General features: G+C 38.9%; 1 protein-coding gene across 1 annotated transcript in view; it reads right to left on the bottom strand.

Annotated features, from left to right (window-relative positions):
- RAB10 (RAB10, member RAS oncogene family) overlaps positions 1-21147 on the bottom strand; it is a 63006-nt gene that overhangs the window by 14991 nt on the left and 26868 nt on the right. Inside the window, exon 2 of the mRNA XM_005686936.2 lies at positions 4573-4633. Coding sequence (XP_005686993.1) covers positions 4573-4633 — 61 coding nt within the window. The remainder of the gene's footprint in view (positions 1-4572; positions 4634-21147) is intronic.

Raw genomic sequence — 21147 nt, forward strand, 5'->3', positions numbered from 1 at the left:
GATGGAAAGTCAGAGGGCTGTAGCCAGAACCTGGAATTTTAAAATTTATTTGTTGAAATGAGAAGCCTCTGGAATGGAGTGGTACTTCGGAATGCTTAGTCTAGCTACAGTTGGGTGGGTTAAACGGGGATCTACAAGATATGTACAAAGGCCAGAAAAGCGCTTGCTGTGTTCATGGAACTGAAAGGAGATCACCTGAGGGTAGAGACTATACACACAAGGAGCAAAAAATGAGGTTGGAACAATGGGCAGGGGCCTCCTCCGTAAACTGTGGAAAGGAACTTGGATTTGGAACTTTGGTTTTCATTTGAAATACAATGGAAAGTCAAAATGGCTATAAATAGAGGAAGGAATGAAGATCATGATCATATTTGTATTTCAAAAAGGTTACCAAGGCTATTACTTGGGAAAAGTACTGGAAGAAGGCCAAAGGAGAAGGACTTGTTCGAATATTAAAAGCCTACTGCAATGGTCCAAAGAGGTAATGGAGGACCAGGGATAGCAATGGAGACAGCAAACTATATTTGGATTCCAGACATATTTTAGAGATAGGATAAGTAAGACTTGCTAACTTGAAAGCTGGGGCTAAGGGAATGGGAAGACTCAAAGATGACTTCCATGTATCTGACACTTCATGTAGGTAAATGGTTAATTCCTCTACAATATGATACTACTGGTTTCTGGTAACTGTGCTGATGCTAAAATGTGTTGCTGGTACAAGATATAGATGTTGACAGTGGCAAACATTTCTGACACCTCCCTTCCCTCAACAATTAACAAAAAGGAAAAGAAAAGAGAGAAAAAAGGCAGATCTGAAGTAACTCACTGTAACTGTTTTCCTCACTACTCTGGAAAATGTAGTTAGTCAAAGATACTTCAGTAGAAACTTTCTAGAGATCCAGGATTTAAAAAGCCCCAGCTGCTTCTCTATCAGCCAAACAAGCTAATTTTAGGCCCACACACTTGTGCAGGACAGGTGAGACCCTTATGCAACAGTTAAACTGAAAGATTCCTGGAAAGAAAGCAAGAAGTGAAGATCACTCAAGTAAGAAAAATAAGACACAGCTTTAGCAGCACAGTCTAAAGACAGTTTCCAAAACAAATATTCAATCACAGAACAATTTTTCTTGCTGAAACAAGAACCTGAATATATTCATTCAAACTAAAGAGATAAAAATCACTATGCTTTTTTTGTAGCACAGCATTTTGAAGCAAAGCATTTAAGTTGAGAATAGCCTTTTGAATTTTTAGAACCGTTATAAATTATGAGTAATGGGGCTTTTCACCACTAAAAGCCTTCTTGAAACACTGTGCATATCCCAGATCTTTTAACCTAGAGCTACAAGACTTTTTTTTCTTCCCTGGAATATTAACAAGCACGTCAACTCAAGTAAAGAAACAAAATCAGCTGGCATAATGCTAACCTCTTATATTAAGCACAAATTTTAACCAGTCAACTCATTTCTGGTCTTTATAAGCAAATGGAAGTTCAAATTAAAAGCAGTCAGCTGTATACATGACAATCTAAACTACAGCAAACTTTCCTTCCAAAGTGTTTGGCAGGAAACAGAGGTTCTATTAAAATTTTGTAAAAAATTAAACAACTCTAAATTATAAATGTTATCACTTCTGTGCTATACTTGAGTCTTATAGAAACAGTAGTAATCTTTTCTATATTAATCTTGAAAGCTAGACTGGAAGACTATTTCAAAAAAGCATCTTCTGAGGAAGGCTCTTTTTAAGACCAAGTATTAGTTAATATGTTACACTTCTAATAGCTAGAGACTAAAATGGTGAGGGGAGGGGAAAATGTTTCCAGTCACGAGTCAAGAAACAGCAGGGAAAGTCTGTGGAGGACACAGTGTAGAGGAGAAACAGCACATTTAGCAAGGCAAGGTCTGATACACGCATGAGGAAACACACACACAGGCGTGTACTTCTGCTACATACATACACACACACGCATACTGAGTCACAATGTAATATGTATCTTTACTATTGTCACAAAGTTTGAAAATTATTAGCTTAAACACTAATTGTATCCCCTGTATAGAGGGGATACAGTTAAGAAGAGAGCCAATCAGTGTGGCAGAGCTTCAGAGAGGGCTTGAAAGACAAATGTTTTGTAGGGACATGGTCTGAATAAGACCCGAGGCTAAGAACAAAGGAGGATGGGAGGGGCTGGTTGAAATTCAGAATACTAAATAACTGACATCTTTTCCCTTGAGATCATTTTAATTATAATGAAATTGTATATGAGACATTTCATTTGCTGAATTATTTCCTAGCTAAAGAGAAGAAAAGAAAGGAAAAAAAAACTGATCAAGTGGACTGGGCTTCAGAGAACTATTAAATTTAGGAAATGCTTTCTAATCTTTAAAAACATTTGTATTAAATTTGAAAGATATTATAAAGATTGGACTTCTAATTACATGGTCAGCTAATGACGACATCCTGATTAGACATATACCACTTCTAATTATGCCTAACTTTTGAAACTATCTTTTGGATTCTGAGACAATGTCCTCTCCTAATTCTCCTTCTAACTCTCCAACTATGACTTTGCAATTTGTTAGCTTGTTCCTCTACTCAAATATGTTACTACTTTTAGGGTTCTAAACTCATCATGGGAGATCCCCAAATAATACCTGATTTCTCGAATTATGCACTGGAGATTGCTCCAAGCGCTTTACATGGACCACCAATTCTCATAACCATTCCACGACAGATCTGATTACAGTAACTACCAAAGACAGTGAACAAGTGAAGTTGTTCAGTCACGTCTGACTCTTTGCGACCCCACGGACTATATAGCCCACCAGGCTCCTCCATCCATGGAATATTCTAGGCAGGAGTACTGGAACGGGTTGTCATTTCCTTCTCCAGGGGATTTTCCCAACCCAGGGATGGAACCTGGGTCTCCCACATTTAGGGCAGATGCTTTACCCTCTGAGTCACTAGGGAATCCCAACTACCAAAGATAACATGAGTTCAAATTTAACACAACTGTTGACTGGAAATGAAGAAAGAAGAATGACAGTTACTGCAAAGAGTGACAAAATCAATCGACAAACTACTATTTAGAAGAGGCAGTACTGCAATTAAGAATGTCACTCCCAACCCTACATTCAGAGGATGTAATGCCTCCCAGCTCTGCTATTAACATGCTGTAAGACCTTTGTTTAAACTATTTTGAAATAGTTTTTCATTAAAAAAAAAAAAACCCACAAAACTATTTTCTGAAACTATTTCAAAATGCCTCCATCTTCTTATCTATAACATAGGAGTAATTCAAGAGAAAAGGAAGCATCTGTAGCAGCTTTATGATGAATAAAGTTGTTGTTGTGTATCTTAACAACAGAATACAACTTAGCAATAAAAAGCAATGAATTTACTGCTACACATAAAATCATTGATAGCTTTCAAAATAATTATGCTGAGTAAAGAAGCCAGACTCCTCCTTCTCAAAAAGACAAAGAAAAGTAACACATTATATGATTCCATTTATATATAGTAGTAGAAAACGGAAACTGGTCTATAGTGACAGAAAGCAGAGAGTGGTTGCCTGGGAGCCAAGGATAGGCAGGAGGGAGAGATTATTAAGAAGTTTGAGGAAACTCCTGAGGTGATGGATATGTTGGTTATCTTGATTGTGGTGATGGTTTCACAGATTTATACATATTTCAAAGCTTACCAAACTGTAATATGGGTGGTTTACTGTATACTAGTTATACTTCAACAAGGCTGTTTTTGGGGCAGGGGCGGGGGAAGGAATAATATACATCTCACAGGTCATTGTGAACACCAAACATTCACTGAAAAACACAGATATTATAATTTTAAAGTCTATGATACATACTTGAATGCAAATTTAAAGAATTTTTTTGTACTTCAATGGGTCAAACCCTATACAAACTAATGAAAATAATGCTAAAGCCTATAAAGATTTATACACACTATAGAAAACAAATATTTTAGCTTAAGATCCTCTAAACCAAAAAAAAAAAGATTATATTAATTTTTATATGGTGTTTCTGAGCCAAGTACTGTGCTAAAGGCATTACATAGATTACTTCATGTAATCCTTGTAACAATCTTTTAAGATAAATGATATTATCTCCACTTTACATGTGAAGATGTAAGGGCCTCAAGGTGGTATGCAACTTACTCAAGTTCACACTATAAGTGGAAAAGGTAAAACACTCAAGTCAGCTCTCATGGACTCCAAAGCCCATGACAATTCTTTTTTTAAACATCACTGAGGTGGGAGGGGGGTTCAGGATGGGGAACATGTGTACATCCGTGGCAGGTTCATGTTGATGTATGGCAAAACCAATACAATACTGTAAAGTGATTAGCCTCAAATTAAAATAAATAAATTTATATTAAAAACTAAAATAGAATAAATTTTTTAAAAATAAATAAATAAACATCACTGAAAGGTCACCTGACTATTGGCCTGGAAAGGGAAGTCTCCTAGAATTAAACAGTTGACAAGGAAGGATTTCACTGTCTAAACTTCAGGAAACTTGGCATTCTACTACATAAAGTAAGTAAATTAGAATCACTTACCATATCTGTAGCTTGATCTTCTTTCCTTGTAATTCAACTGTTTTGATCTTAAAGTCTATTCCTACAACACAGGGAAAAAAAAAGGTAAATTGTATCTATGGCTCTGAATGTGGCTATACTAAATTTAATTGGCATAAAAACACACTTTCAAAATGTTTGGTTCTGGAAGTTAACTATGTATGCAATTTTGAGCAAAGTGCCCAACTTAAAACATACGTAAGATCCAAGATAGAAAATAAAGAATTACATAGCTTTTTTACAATTAGGAAATTGAAAGAAAATTTTAATATCTAATATGTTAATGCAAAAGAATAAAAAGATGTTTCCTTATTAGCAAAAAACCATCACCTTCAATAACTTGTAGAAACGAGTACTACCAGGGATAAACAGGGTCATTTCATAATGATTAACATGTCAATGAATTAGAAGGCATAAAAATATTATATGTTTATGCATCTAGTCCCTTGGACTGCAAGGAGATCCAACCAGTCCATTCTGAAGGAGATCAGCCCTGGGATTTCTTTGGAAGGAATGATGCTAAAGATGAAACTCCAGTACTTTGGCCACCTCATGCGAAGAGTTGACTCATTGGAAAAGACTCTGATGCTGGGAGGGATTGGGGGCAGGAGGAGAAGGGGACGACAGAGGATGAGATGGCTGGATGGCATCACTGACTCAATGGACGTGAGTCTGAGTGAACTCCGGGAGTTGGTGATGGACAGGGAGGCCTGGCGTGCTGCGATTCATGGGGTCGCAAAGAGTCGGACACGACTGAGCGACTGAACTGAACTGATGCATCTAGTAACACAGAGTTTCAAAGTACATGATGCAAAAGTATTATAGATCCCCAAGGACCTGTCTCGCTCTTTTTACCAACTAAATCTTCAGCTCAGCCCTTTCAATTTGTTTCCTACACCCAATCAAAAGGAAAAAAGGGCCATCTGTCTGACATTTATAAACCTCAAACTATGTCTACAGCCTGTATTTTTGTTTCTCTGGGAATTACTGAAAAAAAAAAAAATCCTAAAATGACCTGGTTGTCAAGACCAACTCTGAACAAGACTGAACAATCCAACTAACCCAATGAAATATAACAAGCAAACAAAAGAGGAAACCTGGAGGAAACGGGGGCAATGCAGAGGAAAAGATATAGTTCCTTTTATCTTCTCAGAACCAGACGGAAGGGAAGGAAGTGGGGAGGAAGGAACAGAAATCCGAACTAGAATCCGAACTCCCAGAAATTAAAAAGGCAGAAATAATATATTCAATAGAAAGGCTGTAAGGGAAAAATGAGATCTCCCAGAAAATACAATAAAACGACAAAGAATGGAATATATGGGAGACATGCATGACAAGGCAGAAGATCAAACCAGAAGGCTGACATCTAACTCAAGAAATTCAAGAAAGGACTTCCCTGGTGGCTCAATGGTAAGAATCCGCCTGCTGACGCAGGAGACACGGGTTCAATCCCTGATCCTGGAAGATCCCACATGCCTCGGAGCAACTAAGCCAGTGCAGTGTGACTACTGAGTCTGTGCTCTAGAGCTCAAAGGCCACAACTACTGAAGCCCAAGCCCCCTACAGCCCATGCTCTGCAACAAGGGAAGCCAGCACATAGAGAAGCCTGTGCACCACAACTAGAGAGTAGCCCTCACTCACCACAACTAGAGAAAAGCCCGCACAGCAACAAAGACCCTATGCAATGACAGAGGCAAAGGAATCCGAGACTGAAAGACTCACCAAGCGCCCAGCATAATGAATAAAATAGTATCTATGCCAAGTCATACCATCACGAAATTTCAGGGCTAAATTTCAGGAATAATATATACAAAAGCTTAGAGAAACAAACTAGGCCATATTAAATAATCAAAAACAACAACTCTGAACAACTCAACAACACTAGAATCCAGAATACAAAAAGGTAAATAAAAAGTATCTTCAATCTATATCCAGCCAAAATCAAATAAGAGAGTAAAATAAAGGTATCTCCAAACATGAAAGATCTCAAAATATTTAGCTCCCATGTATTTTCTAAAACAGTTACAAGGAGAGGTTGCTTTACCAAGAATAGGAAGAAAAGAAATCCAGCAAAGAGAGAGATGGAGGGAATTCCCTGACAGTTCGATGGTTTCACTACCATGGCCTAGGTTCAATCCCTGGTCTGGGAACTAAGTTCCTGAAAGCTGCATAGCATGGCCAGAGGGAAAAAAAGACTGATGTAAAGGGCAGTTCAAACTGGCCAAGAGAAGCCACCAATTCAGAAGAGAATGACGACAGAAAACAAGACAAAATGCAGAGAAAGGGTCCAAGAGATATGCCTCCTAAGATGGAAGGGAATGAAATGGTATGACTGAAATTTAAATGAAAAGAAGAATTCAGAGGGTCTGGTAATTCTGTTGCAGAGTTTGGGATAAAGTATGAACAGTCCCTTGAAATCTAAGCAAATGTAACAATGAAGGGACTGCAAGCTACAGTGATAACAGAAAGCTGTCCAAGAAAGGAAATCCAAGTATAGTATACTGCCTGGCTTAGCAGTTCACATGTGTTAGAACTATCCGAGAAGATAAAGGGGGAGGTGCCAACAATGTCTCATACTATTCGAGCATTTACTTCTCACATTTCATAACAAGAGAAAATTTCTCAAATTGGCTTTTTTTTTTTTTAAGTGGAATATGGGGTTGAATATCACAAGACCAGACCAAAAAATGTTTGGGAAAGGTTAACACACAAGTGAGCATGGGGCAAGGATTTATCGCCGCTGCTGTTGTCACCGGTCTTGAACTACTATGTGACTTCTAAAACTCTGCAAGTATTTATTACATTAACAGAAATAAAAATTAGGTTAACAGAGGAGGAAGTATGTTTACATATGTTCTCTCTACTGTGCAAGCACTCCAGCTTGATCACTGAATTTCTAGCACGGCCCCAAGCCACCCCTACTGTCTTATTCCCTCCAGTCTTCTAACAGTCACTCTCAAACACAACTTTTACAACTGTGCACTTTTCTAATACCTTTGTCACGCACTTTCCACACCCCCAAACATAGGTTGGAAAAACCTACACTTGAGGACAAAACAGAAAAGTTTTTGATACAATTTGATCAGAGCAGAACTGATAGCTCAGCTGCCAAGGGAAGCTAGGAAAACCTATCATCCTTTAAGATTTTGCCAGGAAGAATCATATTCTCCTGCAACACTATCATTTCTTAAATTACCACAGAATCATAGGGTTTGATTCAACCAGAGATTTATCTCCAGGTTTTGCTTACGTAAAAACATACTAGAGGAAATCCTTGCTTTTTACAGATTCCTGGGATCCAGTTCAAACGGGTATTTCAATTTACCACAGTCTAGCTCATTTATCAATTTTCAGTTGCTCAGGAAAGTGAGAAAGTATCAGCTAAAACATTTGCTTTAATGATGCTATAGAAGCACCATCCAATGGTAAGAAAAATAACTGCAACTTCTAGTCACTATAAAGAGTAGTTCTCCAAAGCTTGGCTTCTGATGACACACCAATGGTAATGCAAGTAGAAATAACCCATATAATAAACTCCAGACAACAGAAGTTTAACAACTTATAGCTAAATAATCAGTATCTATGGTTTTTACAAGTGAAAATCAAGAGTTTTCACCACACCAGGAGAGGAAATAAGAATTGCACACCTGTAATCCTTTGAATGTAGCTTAATCTGATATATTTATAAGACCAAGTCCAGTCATAACCCACTCCAGTACTCTTGCCTGGAAAATCCCACGGACAGAGAAGCCTGGCAGACTACAGTCCATGGGATCACAGAGTCGGACACGACTGAGCGACTTCACTTCACTAGTCATAACAGCACAAATTTTGAAAAGGCTATTTTCCAATATGCACATTAGCTTCTTTATCAGGACGCAAATATGAAAATGCAGAATGCATAAAAGTTCCCTCTAAGATCCTTTCATTTAATAGTAATAGCTTAGTATACACTCTGAAAATTTACAACACACTAGGTACTTTTTAAAGCCCTTTGCATGAATATCTCATTAAACCATCAGAACAATTCTAGTCCATACTATTATTTTCAGTCTACCAATGGAGAATAAAATCAAAACCAATAGCAGCAGCAAAAGAAAAATCAATTAACACTAATGTTTACTAGATAATTATTAAGTATTCTAAGCATTTCACATGTAATATTTCATTTAATATTAACAAAAATCCTGATAAAGTACTAAATCCTATTTTTTAAAAATTTCATTTTGGCCATGTGACACAGCTTTCAGGATCTTAAGTTCCCCAACCAGGGATCGTACCTGGCCCCTGGCAGTAAGGGTCCTAACCACTAGACTACCAAGGAATGTCCCTAATATGCCTACTTTACAGAGAAGAAAACTTAACAGTAATTTACTAAAGGTCACAGAATTAACAGATGGTAAAAACCAGGACTCAATTCCACGTCTGTTTAACTCTAGGCCATACACACTCTTAGCCATTTTTCTATCAAGGTAAAATTCACGTTAACATAAAATTTACCATTTTAAAGTGAATGATCCAGTATATTCACAATATTGTGCGGCAGAACCTCTATCCAGTTCTAAAACACTTTTATCATTTCAGAAAGAAACTCCATACCCATTAAGTACTGGCTTTCCATTACCCCACCCCCCACTCCCCCGGAAACCACCCGTCTGCATTCTGTCTCTATAGATTTGTCTCTTTTGGGTATTTCATATAAAAGAAAGCATATATATAACATGTGACCTTTTGTGTCTGGCTTCTTTCAGTTAGCATATTTCCAAGGTCCATCCACTTGTCACATGTATCAGTACCCCATCACTTTTTATGACTGAGTAATATTCTACTACATGCATATAGATCACAAATCGTTTATCCACTCATCTGGTGATGGACATTTGACCACGTCCTCCTTTTTGGCCTTGGTAAAGAATACCCATGAATATGCATGTACACATATATATACCAGTACCTGTTTTGAAATCTTTGGGTTATACACAAGGAGTGGAATTTCTAGGTCATGTGGTAATTTTAGGTTTAACTTTCTGAGGAACCACTGTTTTCCACAGCAGCTGAACCATTTTATATTTCCACTAGCAATATATGAGCATTCAATTTTTCTACATCCTAAAACTCAACATTCAAAAAACTAAGATCATGGCATCTGGTCTCATCATTTCACGGCAAACAGATGGTAGAAAAATGGCATCAGTGGCAATTTTATTTTCTTGGGCTCCAAAATCACTGCAGATGGTGACTGCAGCCATGAAATTAAAAGACGCTTGCTCCTTGGAAGAAAAGTTATGACAAACCTAGACAGCATTTTAAAAAGCAGAGACATCACTTTGCTGACAAATGTCCATACAGTCAAAGCTATGGTTTTTAAAGTAATCATATATGAATGTGAGAGCTGAATTATAAAGGCTGAGCACCAAAAAATTGATGTTTTTGAACTATGTGCTACAGAAGACCCTTCAGAGTTTCTTGGACAGCAAGGAGATCAAAACCAAGAAAATCAACCCTGAATACTCATTGGGAAGGACCGATGCTGAAGCTGAAGATCCAATCCTTTGGTCACTTCATGTGAAGAGCCAACTCACTAGAAAAGACTCTGATGCTGGGAAAGATTGAGGCAGGAGAAGGGGGCAACAGAGAAAGAGATGGTTGGGTGGCATCACTGACTCAAGGGACATGAATCTGAGCAAACTCGGGGAAACAGTGAAGGACAGGGAAGCCTGGTGTGCTGCATGCAGTTCATGGGGTTGCAGAGTCGGACACAACTTAGTGAATGAACAACAATTTTTTTAAATGGTTATGCTAGCAATTTATAATACACATTTTTAACTCAGGACAGTCTACCTTCAAACAGTATTATACCACTTCTAGTATTAATTCAGAAGTACACTTCCCCTTTCTCCTATTGTTTAGTTGCTAAGTTGTGTCCGACTCTTTTGCAACCCCATGAACTATAGCCCACCAGGCTCCCCTGTCCATGGAATTTCCCAGGCAATAATACTGGAGTGGGTTGCCATTTTTCTCTATATCTTCCTTACCCAGGGACTGAACACACATCTCCTGCATTGCAGGCAGATTCTTTACCACTGAGCCATCAGGGAAGCCCCTTCCTCCTATGACTGGACTATTTAAAAAATGTTTCTCTTCTATGTGTTACACTTCCACATTTCCCTAAATATGAATCCTACAAAACATAAAAAATTTTTGCATTAGATAGCCAACTGTCTTTGAAAGAAATCAAAATTTAAGAAAAAGGTATTGCATATTTCCCACATATTTATCATTTCTTAATCTCATTCCTTTGTGTAGATGAATGATTTTCTTCAGCCTGAAAAACTTTTTAACATTTTTAATAGTTCAAGATTGCTGAAAAGAAATTCTCTCAGCTTTTGTCTGGAAAGTGTCTTTATTTTGGCTTCAGTTTTTAAAGATTATTTTTGTTAGGACTGAATTCTAACTTGAAAGGAAAAAACTATGTAATCCTATTGTCTTCTGGCTTTCTGTTTCTACAACTCTTTTCCCCCATTTTGGGTAAACTATAGATTTAAGAAACATTTTATTTTGAAATTATTTTACAAAAAAGTTACAAGAATAGCTCAGAGTTTACCTATACGTTTCATGCAGCTTCTTCTAACGTTGACACTTATATAACCATAGTATATGCATCAAAAATAAGTAACACTGGTACAAAGCAATTAATATATAACTATAGTTCTAATCCACCAGCCTTTTTCCTTTTTTTTGAACTGATGTCATTGTACTCCAGGATCCAATCCAGGTTCCCACTCTAAATTTAGCTGTCACGAGTCCCTAGCCTCCTCCAATCTGTGACAGTTACTCAGTCTTTTGTCTTTCATGACCTTGACACTTTTGAAGAATACTGGTCAGATTTTAGTAGCAGTCTCCCTCAATTTGGGTTTGTCTGCTCTCTCCTCATAATTGAGTAAGGTTTTACATTGTTTTTGATAAGAATACCACAAAAACACGACAGATGTAATGTTCTGCCTTTCTTGGTTCATTATATCAAGAGGTATATATTATGGATATCTTTCTGTGACATTAACCTTAATAACTTGGTGCGAGTGGTAGCCACAAAATCTCTCTCACTCTCAATTTACTGTTTTTCCCTTTGTAATCAATAATTTCTTAGAGAAATTGTAACAATAGTATCTTTTGAGACTATGCAAATGTTTCTCATCATACCTTCACCCACTGACTTTACCTTCTATCATTGGATGGCCTGTGACAATTATTACTGCCGTATTCGCTTATGAGTGATTTTGTTTCAATCATTGTTCTATACTTACTAATTGGGATTCTTCACTTACAACTTGTCCCTTCTACTTACCTACCATTTGTTTGTTGGTACACATACCAATATGGACTAATGGATGTTTTATTCTACTGATAATAATGCAATACTAAAATTATTTCATTCCAACTTTGGATATCAGAAGCTCTTTCAAGTTGATTCTTACATCCTTTTGATGTTTCCCATCCTTTTCTGAGCACATCTTTGTTTTCTGGCAGCTCTAGGATCATCTTGGATTTCCTATAACCCAGTTCTGGGATCAGTCAGTTCTTTTATGAGCCTTGGTTCCTTTTGTTGAAAAACTGAATGAAGAGGCCAAGATCTGGGCACTAGATATGCTCACTGCTACTGGCACATCACTGCTTCTTCTAGGCATTTCCATAGGACAGAGAAAACATATTCATGTATGCTAAACCATGCATACACATACATCTGCATTTCCACAACCATCATAATGCATCTACATTAAGACCATCAGTTTATACTGACAGTTCTGATTCCAATTCAACATCAGAGTTCCTTCTAGTCTTCTTCCTTCCTTACCTGTAACCTTTTTAACAATTAGAAACCTGGCTCTCATTATCTAAAATATATTTACTGATATGTTCAATCTTAGTTTCTGATTTGCTAACCCATACCCTTATTGGAAATCAGATATACTAAAATACACACTTACAGTTCTTTTTATCTTTAGTCTTACAATATCAAATCAGAATAGGCATTTTGATTATCTTTTTCTTCCTTCTGTGTGGTTATGTTGCTCATTTGCTGGCTTACATTGTTTAATGACAAATCAACATTTGCTCTAATCTTCGTTCTTTTGCAAGTATAATATGGTCTTTTTCCCCTCTCTGGCTTCTCTTGAGGTTTTTCTTTGTAACTGGTTTTTAGCCACTGATGTGTCTCAGTGTGCCTTTATACTTATCCTACCTAGTTTTATAACATCTTTGGGATTTAAGTTTTTATAGGTATTTGGAAAATTTCTAGCCACTAATTTCTTCAAATACTTTTTCTGCAACCACAGCATCCCTACCTCCCATCTGGATGGACTCCAAATGCACATATATGAGACCACCTGATGATAATGTCCCACATGTTACTGAGGCTCTTTTGCCCCGAGACGTTCCCCCTGTGCTTCATTTTGGACAGTTCCTATTACCTTACACTGATTTTTTTCTTCTGCAGTGTCTTTTTTTCTTTTAATCTGCTGTTAAGCCCATCAGCTGAATTTTTCTCTTCCAATACTACGTTTTTCTGTTCTAGGGGTTTTTTACTTGTGACATTTCTCTTGTGTTCATGCTTCCTTTCAAGTCCTTAACTTAGCTCCATCTTAAAAATTCATCATCTCTGTCACTTCTGGGTCTGTTTCCATCAACTGATTTTTCTCCTAGTTAAGGGTTACATTCTCCTATTTCTTCACAGGTCTACTAATTCTGGATGAGATGCTGAACGTTTTCTATTTATTAATATATGGATTCCTTAAATGTTGAGATTTGTTCAGCTAAATTAGTTGAGACTCAGCTGAATCCTTCTGAGGCCTATTTTTCAGCACAGTTTTAAGGCGGAGCTTGAGTGGCCTCTTCGCAAGTTACTTTGACTCTATCCTTAAAGAGTGCCGTTGCTGGGGACTCTCTCAAATGGTTCTGATATTCAACAAAGTCTCTCCATTCTGGCTGGTCAAAACTAGAAATGTCTCCCAAACAAACGTGAAGTCCCAATATTCTAGCAAGTCTCTGGCAACTGTCCTTCCTCTAATAGTTGTTCTTTTGCCCAGCCTACAGAGCTCCAGCCAGAGTCAAAGGAACTCTCCGCGTTATCTCTGTATCTCACTGTCCTGTAACTCAATCTATGGTAATCACCCCTGCAAATGCCAACCTCCCCAGTCTGTATTCTCTGACTTCTGTCTCCTCCTCTCAACAAAACTGCCTCACCCTTCTTAGAGTCTAACTGGAATCTAGTTTCAGAAAGAAAGCCTGGGAGATTGCAGGAGCGACTGTTATTTCCCTTCTCTCAGGGAATGCAGTCCTACCTAGACTGTTACAAAATATCCAAAAACAGTTGTTTTATGTGTTTTGTTCAGGTTCCTATTTATTTATGGCCAGAGAGCTAATCTGGTAGCCATAAATTACTCTGTAATGTCCCAAAGTAAAAGTTCTCAACAATCCTATTGTCTTCTAAAGATTAAAGCAGTCCTTAATCTTTTGGGGGGTATGTTCCAAACCATTTAAGAACCTAATGAAAATCATGGCTCCCTTGCCTGTGACCTCACACCAATGTGCACACATACAAAATGTGAAGTAGAATCTCAGGGAATTCAAAGCCTCTGCCCCAATACCCGCCCCACCCAACTCCCCCACCCCCCCAATTCGACTGTTTCCAAGATTGTAATTTATAGTACTAGTGTACCACGCTATCATTCTTTCCAGGTTTTAGGGCCGATTTTTATTTACTGAAAACTTGCTAAGGCTGAAAGTAAAGTATTTGAGCTAATATTTTAAAATCAAAGATGATACACCATAAAAGGGGTTTATTACAAAGTTCAAAAACAATTCAGGTATTATTCTTTCTCTACCCGTGACAGATAATATTTCTCACATATCTCCATTATGAATATATTGGCATTCTGATACTACAGACTGAAGAAACAAAGCTAAAGTAATCTGGATTTGCACCTGATTTCCTAATTAGCTTTCTTTCATTATATAATTATTAAAAAGAAAATTGTTCTTTATTATCCTAGATCTAGCCAACAGCAATACTGATGCAGAATTATAAACATATACATATTTCACAGGCATATTTATTTACCATTCTTCTCTGTTACTAAAAGCTGGCATTCTTCTAGGATATGAGTCCTTAAGAGTACAAGCCAGCTGTCAGGTCACATGTATGTGAACAAAACACCTCAAAAGTCACCTTAGTCCTGTGTACTCACACTGAATACCTGCTGATTTAAGTAATGGAAGGAAACTGAAAGGGTAGAGACACTACTCAAAATTTTGGAGGCACTTTCCAGAACGCAGTAGTCTCCAAATTTATCTTCATAAATTATTTCGCCACAGCATCAAAAGCTCTTCCTCAACTATCATGATCCTTATAAAACTACTACAATCATATTCTGATTGTAATATCATAAATCATATCAGGTTATACACTATACATCAGGAAGCAAAAGTGTAAGGCTGACAGTGTACTTGCCTTAGGAATAAAGAAATGCAGTATGGACCAAAGTGATGAAGGAGTTAGACAAATGTGTTATCTGACTGCCACGCATTAGCTGTGTTGCATTGGCTGAAACTTTAACCTCTCTAGACCTGCTTCCCCCATCCACAACAATTATTAAAACTTCCATTGCCAATATGTTATGAGGATTACACAAGGGTAAAATGTGTAAAAAGTCTAGGATGGCACATAAAAAGCCTTCAATTAAGCTTTTCTATTGGTTTTAAACATTTCCTGCAAAGTCGGACAGGACTGAGCAACTAAGCACAGCTACCCAGTTTCAGCCTTCTCCGCCACTAGTCAGCAAACTATCCTTTTTGTTCTGCCCTTATCTTATTTTCCTTGATCCAGACCAAACTGTACAGGCAGCAGCAACTCAAGTCAGCAATTTTGTTCTCAACTTTTCCAGAGTTTGCTCACTTTCTTCTAGTCCTTCGCTGCATTCTACCTTCCTTCCTCTTTTATGGATATTTGGCTCAGCCGGTAAAGTGCCTGTCTACAATGCGGGAGACCCGGGTTGGGAAGATCCCCTGGAGAAGGAAATGGCAATCCACTCCAGTACTCTTGCCTGGAAAATCCCATGGACAGAGGAGCCGGGCAGGCTACAGTCCATGGGGTCGCAAAGAGTTGGACACGACTGAGCGACTTCAGTTTCACAACTTTTCATGCATTAAAAGTGTTTACAGGGCTTCCCTGATGGTCCAGTGACTGAGATTCTGAGCTCCCAATGCAGGGAGCCCAGAGTTCGATCCTTGGTCAGGGAACTAGATCCTATATGGTGCAACTTCAAGATCCCACAAGCCACAATAAAGACCCAATGGAACCAAACAAACATATAAATTTTGTTAAGTGTTTCTATACCATTAAAATGAGTTCATATACTATCTTTAAAGGCCATCAAATCTTTAGAATCTAGGACTTGTTGATTAACTGTTTCAAACTTAATGCATAATGCTTATTACTCTCTACACAACATCATGACGACTTCTTATTTGGTCAAAATAATGTTTTGCAATGGCACTTTTTTACTCTGTATTAAAGAAAACACAGCCACTTTAAACTCCTGCTTGTTTACTTGACTTCCCCAAATCTTTATGTTCTCCTCCCATCTAGCTTTCAGATGAGAGGTTTTTTTTTAATGTTTTCTCTTTTTTGGTCTTAAAATTCAAACCAAAAAAATTTTTCAAGCAACCTCTTCTTTGGCGTTTTTATCAGAGAGACAAAACATCTGCTTAAACAAACTAAATCGGTGCTGATCCACTCAGGACACTGCCAGCCAAAGCACAAAACCATTTCATTCCAACAGAGAAGCAGGAGGTGGGTGGGAAGGATCTTCAAATGGTACCAGGTAACAAATGACTTAATGGAGAAGATGAGGACTCTTTTCCCTACTAAAAATAAAGGACACTTCTACTTTTGGCACTTAACAATTTAGGAGACACGGCTTGTTAGGAATGTTTTGATGTGTGTGTGTGGGGGGGCAGGCGGGGTGGGGGGGGGATGTACTAGCAAAATTTAAGCATAATGTTCTCGAATTCCTTAGCAATATTCTACTTTCAATTATCTCATCTTGGCGCTTTTTTCTTCTACCCTCCAGGAAGCCTATACTCTCACACTGCTGCATGGAGCTGCTTCAAAATTTAGAACCAGGCCTGTCTCTTCAAGACCTCCAAGTTAGTCTCAGTTTCCACTCCCAACAAATGTGAGAGAAGAACCTCTGCCTTTTGCCCCAACTTATTATTCCTCCCAGGGATCCTTCGCTTTTGCTACTATGTTGTATCTAACATTTATATCTCAACATCCATGCTCTTAACTATGAATGCCATTGCTTCCATTGTTTACTTTGATAAATAAAATCTGTAACTTACAGAATGCCTGTGCAAGAAACTAAGCTTCCCTGATAGCTCAGTTGGTAAAGAATCCACCTGCAATGCAGGAGACCCTGGTTTGATTCCTGGGTCGGGAAGATCCACTGAAGAAGGGATAGGCTACCCACTCCAGTATTCTTGGGCTTCCCTTGTGGTTTAGCTGCTAAAGAATCCACCTGCAATGTGGGAGACCTGGGTTCCATCCCTGGGTTGGGAAGATCCACTGGAGAAGGGAAAGGCTGCCCACTCCAGTAATCTTGCCTGGAGAATTCCATGGACTGTACAGTCCATGGGGTCGCAAAGAGTCCAACATGACTGGAAATTAGTGCAAGAAATTAGAGCAATGGTCCTCCCTTCTCTATAGGGCCAATCATACACCGTTACCAAAGGTGACAGACGACAAAGAAAAGGTGGAAAGACTAAGTCCTCAGGATCCATCAATATAAACACTACCACTACCACAGCCTTTCACTTTACCGTTTCTTTTTTTTTTTTGGCTGTGCTGAGTCTCTGTTGCTGCATGGGCTTTTCTTAGTTGTGGTGAGCAGGGGCTACTCTCTGGTGCAGTGTGCGGGCTTCTCACTGCAGTAGCTTCTCTAGTTGCAGAGCATGGCCTCTAGGGCACATGGGATTCGGCAGTTGTGACGCACCAGCTTAGTGGCTCCGCAGCATGTAAGATCTTCCTGGATCACAGATCGAACCTGTGTCTCCTTCGCTGGCAGGTACATTCTTTACCACTGAGCCACCAGGAAGTCCTTGCTGCTGCTGCTGCTGCTGCTAAGTCGCTTCAGTCGTGTCTGACTGTGTGACCCCATAGACGGCAGCCCACCAGGCTCCCCCGTCCCTGGGATTCTCCAGGCAAGAACACTGGAGTGGGTTGCCATTTCCTTCTCCAATGCATGAAAAGTGAAAAGTGAAAGTGAAGTCGCTCAGTCGTGTCTGACTCTTTGTGACCCCATGGACTGCAGCCTACCAGGCTCCTCCATCCATGGGATTTTCCCGGCAAGAGTACTGGAGTGGGGTGCCATTGCCTTCTCCAAGTATGCGTATTTTTTTGCCTTTAAGTCACTTTCCTTCAAATCTCTTGAAGAAATGTTGCTTTGCTCTCTCACAGAGGCATTACTTCTGGGACACGGCTATTTCTCTATATGTAGGACTCCACAAACCATCTCTTGAACAATGCTAACATAAGAACTGAAAAGACAACCCACGTAAACCCCTTAGTACAGTTTCAAGCATGTTAGCTAGCCTAAGTGTTAGATCATATTACTTTTATTACAGACAAGAAATGAAGGCCAAGAGATGAAGTCATTTGCCTATTTAAAAAATTTAATTGTTAACCAAGCTATTTTTCTGTCTCCAGTATAAAGTTCTGTCTACTACTATACTGGGCTTCCCTGGTGGCTCTAACAGTAAAAAATCCACCTGCAATGCTGGAGATCTGGGTTCGATCCCTCGGTTGGGAAGATCCCCTGGAGGAGGGCATGGCAACCCACTCCAGTATTCTTGCCTGGAGAATCCCCATGGACAGAGGAGCCTGGCGGGCTCTAGTCCACGGGGTTGAAAAGAGTTATACATGACTGAGCAACTAGGCACAGCACAGCACTACTATACTACCAAAAGATTACTACAGAGCAGAACAAAGCAAGTATTTCAGTTTAGAGTCTCTGGAATTAGTTTAAAAATCCCAGGACTCATTCAGTCACTCAACTCAATCTCTCCACTCCGTAACTTTTACCAATTGCTCTTTCTTCTTCTCTTTGTGCTACAAAATGGTGATGACAGGCACAAATCTGAGTTCAAGCCCATTTCTAACTCATACTGGTTTATATCAACCTCCCATTAATTGGTTATCTTGGTTATCTTTCACTGAAAGCATAGAACAAATAAGAAATTGTTTTTCTATTTAGAGGGCTGTAGGACTGCTAAAAACAAAGCATTCTACTTTTTTTTTTTTAAAGCCTTCTACTTCTAACCTGTTAAAATTAACTATTTCTAAATCAGATAGAGAGTAACAACTATAATAACAATACAGAAAGCATTAACTTCAAATTGCCTGAAAGGAGCACCCTCTTATTTACCCTTTACATTTCCTAAAACATCCCACATGCCACACTGCGATAAATGCTTCTGCTCAGTGATTCCATACATCCCCACAGAAGTCTTCCTTATCTAGATTTCAAGTCACAAGGTTGTAAAAAGCTAGATACAACATGAAAATACTAATAGACAACTTACTATCATCTACCTCTCAGACATCACACAGACATCCCTGTTATGTCTCTGACTAGATGTTCCAATAATAATACAGTGTGATTTAGCTATAAAGAGAGACTGGAAATCTAGTAAAAGATGCACTGTGACGACAGGGAAGGAGTTCCCTGGTGGCACAGTAGATAGGAACCTGCCTGCCAATACAGAGGACAAGGTTTCGATCTCTGGACCGGGAAGATTACGGATGCCATGCGCAACTAAGCCCGGGCACCACAGCTAATGAGCCCACACACTCTGGGCCCATGAGCCGCAACTGAGCCTGTGGTGCTGCCACAACTGAACCCCACGTGCCCTCGAGCTGCACACAGCAACTGCTGGGCCTGCACACCTAGAGCCCGTCCACACAAGAGAAGCCACGATGAGAAGCCCACACTTCACAACGAAGACCCAGTACAAACAAAAATAAATACATGAAATTTTTAAAAACGATAGGGAAGAACTGCTAAGTCACTGACAAAGGAACAGCTAACTGATAAACAGATAAGCAGAGAGAAGTGGACCTAAAATTAAAATTATATGAACAAAGGGTTAAGAGTCTCTTGAAGAAACAAGTAAGACTATTACACGTTTTTAATGACTTTCAATGTTCATACTGTAAGTCAAAAGATTCAAGGATTTTATTCACATAATTTTATCAGAAAAAGTATGCCAACCACCTTTCCAACATTAGATTCTTTCTCTCAATTGCAAAAAGTAACCAAAAATTAAAATTATTTAAATTTTGTCAAATACAAGACAAAACAAACTAGGTTTCATTAAGTTTTAATTCCATTTCTCAACAATTTCCCAACATTTTTGGGTTTTCCATTATTTGCTAGGAAATTTCTTTTACTATTTGCATGGATTCCCTTTAAGTGACTTTCCTCAGTATCATTATTTCATACATTATCCTACCATTTGATTTTTTCATTTTGTGTCAGTCTGTCCTACTAGATATAAACTGAGCTAGGATGGACCACAAAGGCAATGAAGAGGTACACACCACTAGTACTCAAACTTTTTGTTCTGAGGACCCCTTATAACTTCTAAATTACTCAAAAGCCCGGTGAGCTTTTATGTGGATTATATAAATTTATAGTTACCATATCAGAAATTAAAACTAAGAACATTTTAAATTACTAATGCAAGAAATTGAGCTTCCCTGATAGCTCAGTTGGTAAAGAATCCACCTGCAATCCAGGAGACCCCAGTTTGATTCCTGGGTCGGGAAAATCCGCTGGAGAAAGGATAGGCTACCCACTCCAGTAATTCTTGGGCCTCCCTGGTGGCTCAGCTGGTCAAGAATCCGCCCGCAATGCGGGTGACCTGGGTTCGATCCCTGGGTTGGGAAGATCCCCTGCCTGGAAAAGAGAACAACTACCCATTCACTCCAGTATTCTGGCCTGGAGAATTCCATGGACTGTGTAGTCCACGAGGTCACAAAGAGTCAGACACAATTGAGCGACTTTCACTTTCTACGTATTTTAAAATATATAAACCCATAAATAAGATATTTACAAAAAATAATTATATTCTCCAAAACAAAAACAGCGAGAAGAGTGGCATGATTTTATAGCTGTATAACTTTAATGTCCAGCTTGTTGCTGCTAAGTCGCTTCAGTCGTGTCCGACTGTGTGCGACCCCATAGACGGCAGCCCACCAGGCTCCCCCGTCCCTGGGATTCTCCAGGCAAGAACACTAGAGCTGGGTTGCCATTTCCTTCTCTAATGCGTGAAAGTGAAAAGTGAAAGTGAAGTCACTCAGTCGTGCCCGACTCTTAGCAGTCCCATGGATGGAGGAGCCTGGTAGGCTCCAGTCCATGGGGTTTTCCAGGCAAGAGTACTGGAGTGGGGATAGACCACAATTTTCATATCTACTTCGGCATTCAGTCTGTTGCAATTCAC

This window comes from Capra hircus, chromosome 11, assembly GCF_001704415.2.
Source record: "Capra hircus breed San Clemente chromosome 11, ASM170441v1, whole genome shotgun sequence".
NCBI lineage: Eukaryota > Metazoa > Chordata > Mammalia > Artiodactyla > Bovidae > Capra > Capra hircus.